This window comes from Cryptotermes secundus, unplaced genomic scaffold (genome assembly GCF_002891405.2).
Source record: "Cryptotermes secundus unplaced genomic scaffold, Csec_1.0 scaffold989, whole genome shotgun sequence".
Taxonomy (NCBI): Eukaryota; Metazoa; Arthropoda; class Insecta; order Blattodea; family Kalotermitidae; genus Cryptotermes; species Cryptotermes secundus.
Window position 1 is genome coordinate 180,343 of NW_019738982.1, and position 10,133 is coordinate 190,475.

The 10,133-nt window shown below is 37.1% G+C and overlaps 2 protein-coding genes across 2 annotated transcripts in view; both read left to right on the forward strand.

The window, feature by feature from the left end:
• LOC111871534 (eukaryotic initiation factor 4A-I) overlaps positions 1-2,364 on the forward strand; it is a gene marked incomplete at its 5' end in the record, with an annotated part of 34,172 nt that extends 31,808 nt beyond the window's left edge. The window contains 3 exon segments of the mRNA XM_023864702.2: positions 738-907; positions 1,070-1,252; positions 2,287-2,364. Of these exon segments, the coding sequence (XP_023720470.2) occupies positions 738-907; positions 1,070-1,214 (315 nt within the window).
• Positions 2,365-2,946: 582 nt separating this feature from the next.
• LOC111871535 (profilin) overlaps positions 2,947-10,133 on the forward strand; it is a 61,001-nt gene continuing 53,814 nt past the window's right edge. The window contains exon 1 of the mRNA XM_023864703.2: positions 2,947-3,264. Within this exon, the coding sequence (XP_023720471.1) occupies positions 3,154-3,264 (111 nt within the window). The 5' untranslated portion in view covers positions 2,947-3,153. The remainder of the gene's footprint in view (positions 3,265-10,133) is intronic.

Consider the following 10,133-nt stretch of genomic DNA (forward strand, 5'->3'; position numbering starts at 1 on the left):
TTTAACTCTTTTTTTTTTTTATTTATTTATAAGTTGGTCATTGTACTGACAGGAATATTCAAACTTGGCAGGGTTTAAACTGAGCAATTTTAACCTGACACAGTCTGAGGAACTGATATTAAATGAACAGTAAGTAAATTAGATGCGTGTCTAGTTAGTATTGAAGATTAACAGTGGCATTCCTTTACTGGTTAAAAAATTTTATGTCTATGGGAAAGTTGGTCATCAATAAAAATGAATTACAGAGGTGTACTGCTTTGATAACTTGTGTCTGTTAAGGCTCAGATTGTGGCACTGTCGAAGGGAATGTTATTTTTTAGTGAAAACCCTTGGTGTCTGTTTTTAAAGGAACATTTTCCATTGATAAGGTCAATGTGCTATTGATAGGATCAATTTTCTCTTGCACATGTTTTGTTTTTATGTATTTCATTCATGGATTTACTCTATTAAGGGTTGCATACCTTCTGTAGCCATTTTATTTAAAATTTTCTTCTCAGCTTTGAAGCCGGCATTACTAACAATAAGGATATCACAGATCTTAAGTGCTTGAATTTGTGATATCAAAATGAGTGTGTGGTATCTTCTTGGAGGTAAAGGGTGACCGGTATGTGAGGTATATTCCTGGAGGTAATGGGTGACTGATATGTGAGGCTGTCCTCACCACCACATGTGAGCATATGAAAACTTGTGTCATCTATGCTGAGTGCTCCACATAGTATAAACTTCCTTGGTTTCAGCATGGAGATATGGAACAACGCGAGAGAGATCTAATCATGCGACAATTTCGAACAGGATCTAGCCGAGTATTGATCACCACTGACCTTCTGGCCCGTGGTATTGATGTACAACAGGTGTCCTTAGTTATCAACTACGATTTACCATCAAACCGTGAAAATTATATTCATAGGTATGTAAATCACTTGCTGATTTAAATCTTTGGTGTCCCTTACTTTGCAAGAGACTAACAGTTTTTTCTGCATGGTGATGTAAAATATTCTTTCAAGGAAATTGTCAGTGTGGCAAGATAAGTAATTGTTATATTACTTAGTGCATTTTAATTTATTTTCAGAATTGGCCGTGGTGGACGTTTTGGCAGGAAAGGTGTTGCTATAAATTTTATCACTGAAGATGATAAGCGTACTCTGAAGGACATTGAACAATTCTACAATACCCACATTGATGAGATGCCGATGAATGTAGCAGACTTAATCTAAGTCTAGTGCTGTTCTGTGTTGTCTTGCGTTCTCATGGTGTGAGTATCGAGATTCTGGTCACACCCTAAGGTTTTCTGGACTGCCACGATTTGTGACTTGCGATTTCTCATTTCATACCGAGCTGGCATGCAATGAGTTCTTATTTTTGAAGTATCCAGAGACTGTGCTGCTCTGGATTCCTCTCTACAAGACTCCAAATTACGGTGAAGTGGACGGAGTCTAACCTCTTGTTTACGACAGTAATCTGTTTCAACAGGTTCCTGTCTCGACTTGTGCTTGGTCCGTGAAAGGACCAGTCTCTTGGTATTGGCCGTGTCGTGTTTTTAAAACTAAACAGGTGTCATTAATTTGTAGGTCGAATGGTTGAATTTTCATTTTGATTCCATTGTGTTATACTTGAATTTCTGTAAGTGAAGGGTTAATTTAATTATTAAAATATTTGTTGTGGATTGTATCTCTCAGAGCTGGAGGAAAGTTCAAGTTTCAAAATGTTAGTTATATCTCTTCCCAAGCAGCCTACATGGATGCAGTTGCACTTGGACATAACAAAGCTTCTACAGTTTCTCCATTCTTATCTTGCACATCTTGTGCTTTTCTGGGTAGATAGTAGAATGTGCTCTCTTCCAAAATATGTTGTGCATTGTGTTGCATTAAGTTTTGCCTTGATGGACTTGCATGATCAAAAGACAACAGAATGGTTCGCAGTTCAGGTGGTGGCTAAAGTGAAAAGAGAATGTATCTTTAGATGTGCAAGCAATAACTCCATGTTATGTTTGCATATTCAGGTGTTTTGTTGTCTAGGCAAATGTTTAGTTGGGTTTTGGAAAGGGTATTTTAACCAGAAAAGGTGCAGGAGACGAGATATGATTAAAATTAGATTGGGAGAGTACCGATTTTGTACGACCTTATTTAGCATATTAATAAAATCTCAGAAAGCTTAGTTATCTTTTGTTTTTAAATGTTGAAACCCTGTTTGATCTTGGATTACTTTTAGTGAACTGATATCTTGTCACAGGGTCTGTTTTGTATGATTTTGGATGGTTATGCTAAAAATGCTTTTCTGTATTTACAGGCATATTTTGGCCAGACTACCAGTGGGAAGAAATTTTTGGAAATAAAGATCAAAATTTCCTAATCGAAGTCCAGCAAACAGTGGTTTTTCTTGTTATGATATATGTGTTATAACCCAGACAAATCCTTGTCCTTTGTGTTGATACTATGAAATTCAGTCTCATGAACAAATGAGTAAAATTAGATAAGTGTGGATCAGTTTGTCTCTTTGAGATTTAGATCTAGTTTTTATAATGTGTTTTATAACTATACGTTTATTTTCGATAAGTGATGTTCAGCAGTTTTAGATGCATGTTTGCTGCAACAAGATGAAATTGTCATACTGAAAGATGTATATTAAATATTTTACAATTTAACTCAGCCTTGTATTAAATACTTTATGAATTCACATATCAGTGAAAGTGATGATGATAAAGGAATAAGCCCATAGGATTTAAAAACTTGTAGGCTACAAACAATGGAAAGCCCGGTTTGGCGAACAGGTTAGTAAAGTACGTAATCCAGTTAAAGCGATGTGATTGGTTGTGGCGTTCCGTATTGAGATGCCATCTGGTGTTAAAATGTGCTGAAGAATCGTATCGCAACCGGAACAAGTTTCCGAAGTAAAGTAGTCCTATAGGTTAATTCACAGAATGTATTTTGATCGTAGTGATGGAAATAGAGTTACAAAGAAAATTGTGGAAGAGAATACACAATTAATTTTTTTATAACTCGAAAGTTATAAATACACATGACTCAAGTTGCGGAGTAATACAAGAAACTGAATGTGAAGTGTGCGCACTAGTTCTTTCAGCAACGGTAGTGATCGGGCGAAGTTTGTGTGTGTGGAACTTTGTCTCTTGACGGTTTCATTATTTTTGTGTGCATCATGAGCTGGCAGGATTACGTTGATAAGCAATTGCTAGCTTCTCGTTGTGTGACAAAAGCAGCAATCGCAGGACACGATGGAAATGTGTGGGCCAAATCCGATGGATTTGAAGTAAGTATTTCTTACAGTAGCGTAACCAACATGTTTGAAATATTCAGGCAGAGGTTGGAGTGACAAGATACCGGTTATAATGAATATATTGAACATTGTGTAGTTCAGGGAGCGGTTTTGTATTTCATACGGCATTGGTATGTGTTCATAGGTTTCGAATCAAATTAGTGAAGTATAGTCCTGTTACTAATTACTACAGTATATAAGGGTGTGGGCGAGATTGTGATATGGGACACGAGGCAGCAGTTGTATTAGTGCTCCACACCAAATTAGGTTACAGATTGTTGCAGTCTTAGTGCAATATACATTCAGGCACAATGTTTATATGCAGAAGTTATGTAATGACTGAAGTGTATAATCTTGTCGGCTGCAGACCATAAACAGCAAATTACTTTTCCGGTACGATGTCAAAATGGCGGCACTGAACCCACAGACGTGGTACAGTCAGAAACGAAGACTGGCGAACTCATTACGTATCGTGTGGGCGGCCACCTTCTTTTATTAATTTTTATTTGTGTAGGAAATGCTTATTTTTGTGCTTTGGCAAAATACATTGTAGATGTGTATCTGAAAGAAAGTTTTTTTTTTCTTATGATAAATGCCATTCCACAAGCAGTATAAAGAAATAGCATTGATAATCCAAACCGCCCTACGTATGGCATGCGTTCACTGTTGGATTAAAATCTGGGACGGCTGAACTGAAGGGCAGTGGGGAACGTGGCGCCACCTCTCCAATGGTATCGTCTCAAGCCAACCTAGTAAATTGTGCACAAAAGTAAAATGCTTTATGCCGACAAGAAGTGCAGTTTCCTTTTTCTTTCAGCATTATAATTCCCAGTCATTTATCAGGAATTAACAAAAATTCTGTAGAGCAGGAGTACAAAATAAGCGTGTAGCTATTAGGGTGGCTATGCCCTTCCCCCAAATGGCAAATCAGACAATGGTGTATTCGTTTTTATTCTCTGAGAAGAGTGGCGGTTTTTGCTCTCCCTTTAGGCATATACCCTTTCAACGTTTAGCATGAACCATGCCAAGAGGGTGCTAGAAGCGGTAACAAGAAAAGAGTTGGCTAAAAATTCTAGGTACTAGCTGACCACAAAATATTTTCCATGTACTTATTTTTATTTGAAAACTTTCACACTGCATTGAGATGAGAATGGTGATAATCTGCATGATTTGAACTAAAACTGACTTGAATTAACATATACTAGGCTTGTTCTTCACTTATGATAAGCATAGGATTTTAGACATGATTTAAATATTAGTGGAGTATATTGAAAAGAACAAAGAACAGTCTGGTCCCCTCAGCACAGGTGTAAGGAGACCTGAGACTGGTTATATGTGAGAAGCATGCATCCATCCATCCTGTTGGGGCACATTATTGGCCATCCTTACATCGCATATAATTCTTTTGATACTCACAAGTAAGGTAACTTTGGTTTGAGATCACTGCATTTGTATCAGCACTATTCACCTCTCCATGTATTTATTTGACATGAAGCCTGCCTTTCTTACATTTTGTATGGACCACTCATATATCACCAGAAGTTTAGTTTATATTTCAGAACCGGATTTATTGCTTTTAGTGTTGTACATTAATCTTCAGTGACATGAAATCTGATTATCCTGTGACTTACACGTTTACCACATATGGTGTACTGAACAATTCACCTGCCACAGCATTCCATTCCCCCCACTTTCAGAATCCTCCACATGCTGCTGCAACAAGACATACCCATTACTTCAGCTTAATGTAGAAGAGGTCCCCATTCTGCCTTCTGTTCCATGAACTTGTACACATTGCAAATTACTTTTCTGCTCTAGGTGTTTATTATTTTGTTCCATGCAGTGAGTTTTATCACAAGCGTCTGGGTCCATGATGTGAATGTTTGCAGAAGATGTTAAAGCTAAGCACAGCCAGAATGACTGGAAATGTCACTGTCCTGCATTTGTAGACAGTACACCCCACCTGTTATTCCCTGCTAGAAGAAAAGAGAAAGTTTCAAGGGGCTGGGTTCTTTCCTCTTCATAATGGACCTACACACAACATGTGAAGAATTGCTGTACTTTTCAGACCACCTACTCTTCCAGGTGTTATTTCTCACATTCCAGGAATCGCTGTGAACTTGACAAATCTAGTCTTTCTAGAATGTTCCAAAATTCTGTATAACAGTACAGTGGAACCTCACTTAACGAGCACCTCTCATAATGAGTAATTCACATTACAAGCAAAACAAATTGTAAAAAAATGACTCGCTTAACAAGTGACGTTTCACATAACGAGTGACGAGAGATTGTGTGCTTGCTATATCAGTCTGTGTTTAGCACTTCTTCTACTAGCATCTTAGTGTCACTTGTGATCACACATTTTTCCAAACTTGTGTTCAGACATATTATTTGTGAATTTTTTTGTGCAAAGTTTAATAATCCTTGCAAAATTGTCCCCGTAGAAATGAAACGTAAAATCATTGAAAAGCGAGAACGAGGTGTGAGCGTGGCTGATCTAGCACGCACATACAGTTGGTCTACATCAACAATTTGCACGATTTGGAGTTGCATTGTGTTTCACAGCAAGAAGTTGTGGAGGAGAGTTTGTCAGAGGAGGAGGTAACAGCAAAGCATCAATCTGGCGCAATAAGAGAAATGCTGAAAGCATGGGAAACTGTTGCATCATACATTGAGAAGCATCACCCTAATAAGGCAGTGGCTATGCGCGCTACAAATTTATTTAATGATAAGCTGTGTTGCATTTTCACCAAATTTTGAAGCATTGGCAAAAACAAATGGCTAGACAGCTTTCTAGTAAAAAGAATTAGATATGTATCATAAATAATAAACTACTTATTTCGATTTTTTTTCTGCAAATCGAATTCGCATTCCAGGTTGGTTCATTCCGCACAGAAGGAAATATGAAGATGATTCATGCTTCTTAACAATGTATATATAATTTTCTTTGAATAAACGTTATACATAAAATTTTTTTAGTATTCTTTTCGGCATGGAACGAATTATCGTATTTTACGTTAATTTATGTGGGAAAAATTGTTTCCCTTAACGAGTGTTTCACATTACGAGTAAGATTCTGGAACAAATTATACATGTTAAGTGAGGTTCCACTGTATTTGAAGAATTCTGCTGCTTGTGATTCTTGTATTATGTTCGCTGTGTTGAGTGAATTTTCCTGCCCTGTACACTGTACTTTATTGGGAAGAGTGTAAAGAAATTCAGGTGAATGATATCTATATTGTGGTTTCTCAAACTGTGGGTCCTGACCTCCAAGGTGGTCATGACCATATGTCAAGTGGGTTTGGCAAGTCGGTATGATTTAATATAATTGCTTTCAGAAAATGTAGCTGTTACTGTCAGAACATGTCTTTTTTTGGAGTGGGGATGCAGAGAAACATTTTATGGCTTACTGTAGGTGTAGAGAGGTTGTAAAGCTATTTAGATTCCTGCTGTCACCATACAGGCTGGTGTGTAGAACTGCACTTTTCGTGACTGTACAGGAATATTTTAAAGCTTGCTGTAGGTGTAGAGAGGCTGTGAAACTATTTAGGTTCCTGCTGTCACCGTACAGCCTGGTAGGGACCTGCAACAGTGTGCAGAACTGCACTTTTTGTTACTGTACAGGAACATCCTTTAGCTTACTGTAGGTGTAGAGAGACTGTATAGCTATTTAGGTTCCTACTGTCACCGTACAGCCTGGTAGGGACCTGCAACAGTGTGCAGAACTGCACTTTTTGTTACTATACAGGAACATCCTTTAGCTTACTATAGGTGTAGAGAGACTGTATAGCTATTTAGGTTCCTGCTGCCACTGTACAGCCTGATAGGGTCCTCGACAGTGTGCAGAACTGCACTTTTTGTGACTGTACAGGAATATTTTATAGCTTGCTGCAGGTGTAAAGAACCTGTTAAGCTATATAGGGTCCTGCAACAATGTGCAGAATCTCATGTTTTGTTTAATTTACCAGCAGAGGTGCTGTTGGAAGGTGTAAGTGTATGTGTTACTGTAGGGAGTTGCAGCATGAAGTTTGAGAACCCCAGGTTATGTATTTCTACAGGCCACTTAATTCAGTGTTGTGCCATGTAGGTATGTATTTATTTCGTCTCTATAGAGCATTGTTACATTATATAGGACAAGTCAGTTACTGTACATTGGCTGATTACAATAAGAGAATAAAGTTACAATACTTAAAATTGTTTACAATAGATTACAGTAGATTACAATAGTTAAGATTTCACATAGTCTGAGGTGGAATCCATATTAGGTCCCCTCAGCATGTCGGCTTCCATATGTCCTATTGTGCCTGTACTGGTGATAATGTTTATGGAGAATTTGATGGAATGAGGATTGGCAGGAGAAACCGAAGTACTCGGGGAAAACCTGCCCCAGCACCATTTTGTCCATCACAAATCCCACTTGACTAGACTGCAGCGGTGGGAAGCCAGCGACTAACCGCTTAAGCTATGGTGCGGCCTTCGAGATAATATTGGTGAATTTGGTGATACCACTGGTATAACGTTTCACTGTAGACTCTACACTGCAACATCTCACTACATCCGTTCTTCCTTCCTGGTGCAGCTTCTTGGCATCTGCAATCTCTTCAGAATAGCCCATTCAGGTATATCTCGGACTGTGTTATCTTGGTTGCTGGGAGAAAGAAAGGAAAACTGCGCAGTAGGGATTCCCAAAACCGATTATTCATGAATTATGTGATTATAATTGATTAGTGTTTGTCTCACACGAGAGAAACTCATTCACTTTATAAATACAACGATTGAGTACGTAAGTTTTCAAAGCGTTTTTGAACTTATATAGTACCAGTATTTCTTTAATATATCGTGGCAGATGATTTAGCAGTCGAAGTCCTATATTGTTAAAGTTGTTCTTGCATAGACTTGTATTACATGGGACGATGTGCAAGTCATCTTTTTTCCTTGTATTGTATGAGTGTAATCCTGAGTTGGTTATGAAATCATTCAAATTGGATTTTATGTATATTAGAGTTTCGTATATGTACAAAGGTGGTAGATGTAATATATGTAATGATTTGAAAATTTGTTTACAACTAGTCGTTTCTGGGACCTGGATCATAGCTCTCATAGCTCTCTTCCGTAATTTAAAGATCAATTTTGCATTTACCAAGTTGCCCCAAAATATCAGTCCGTATGATGATAAAGATTGGAAATGAGCATAATATAACATGCGGACAGTCTCTCATCCAGTTACTCTTCTAACTACCCTTAGGCCAAAACATACTTTACGTAAGTTGTTTGCTAGTTTTTGCATACGCATAGTCCATCTTAGATGCTTATCTAGTCAGACTCCCAAAAATTTTGAGTGATCTGTGTAGTTTATAACTGGTCATAAATCTTTATTGGAGGGCATTCAAGTTTTAGTTTTTGAGGATGATGGAAGGCTGTTGCTACTGTTTTCTCTTTATTAATAGTTAATCGATTCCTCTCAAACTACTCTGTGATTTTGTTTATTGTTTCATTTGTTTTCCTTTGAATTTCGATAGCACTGTTTCCTGCTATAAAAATGCTAGTATCATCGGCAAAGAAAATAGGTTTCCCATGTTCTGTGCCGGCCTCCAGGTCGTTTATGTAACAGATACAACACTGGTCCCAGAACGGAACCTTGTGGGACACCATAGCTGATGGGTCTCTTTCGGGATAGGTAATTAATGTTATTATTAGTTTTTTTGCATCTGTATGTAATTTCTACCAATTGTTCTCTGTTTTCTAAGTATGTTTGGAACCACCTTAGTGTAACCCCTCGTATTCCCATTCTTTCCATCTTACTTAGCATTATATCATGATCTACTAGGTCGAACGCTTTTGATAAATCCAAAAATATCTCTATACTCGTTTCTTTTTCATCTAGTGCTTTGTAAACCGTTTTTGTAAATTCTGTGATTGCTGTATGTGTTGATTTTCCTTTGCAGAATCCATGCTGTTTATTGTTGATTATGTTGTACTTATTTATGAATGATAAAAGTCTATTGTGCATAATTTTTTTGATTATTTTAGAAAAAACTGAAATTAATGACACTGGCCTGTAGTACAACCTTTCTTATACAAGGGTTTCACTTTTGCTATTTTTAGTTGGTTGGGGAAATAACCAGATGAAAATGACAGATTTATAATGTATGTTAGAGCATTTACTACTTGAGGATGGCATTTTTTAATAATGAACTCTGGAATATTGTCAATGCCCATTTATTTTTTGTTACCCAGTGTTTTAATTATGTCTATCACCTCCCTTTCAGTGGTTGGGGTTAAGAACATGCTATTGCTGTTGTATTTTATTGTGTTGATCCTGTCTTCATTGTTTTGTGCTGTCAGATTGTTACTCTGGATGTGATTGGCAATTTTTGTATAGTATTCATTAAAAACATTGGCTATAACTTTTGGATCTTGTATAGTTCTTCCATTCACTCCTAATTCAATGTTCTTTGAAACTTTTTGCTGACTGCCTAATTCTTCTTTGATTAAATCCCACATGGCTTTTGATTTGTTCCCGGATGATCGTATTCGCATGTTGTTGTTTAATTTTTTAGCCTCACTGATAACTTTGTTGTATATTTTTATGTACTGGTTATAGTATTTTTTAAGTTCTTCAGATGTGTTTCCTTCTTTAATTAAGCTATGAAGAGTCCTAAGTCTGTTTCCTGATACCCTTATGCCTAAGGTAATCCATTTTTTTTTTTTGCTTAATTTTTACCCATTTTTATAGGCATGGCTATATTGTGATAGTACTGAAGGATGCCTAAAAATTCATTGTATGCATCATTTGCCTCATTTTGTTTAAGAACAGGCTCCCAGGTCTCTTTTCCTAGTAAATAATTTAGATATTGTACGTT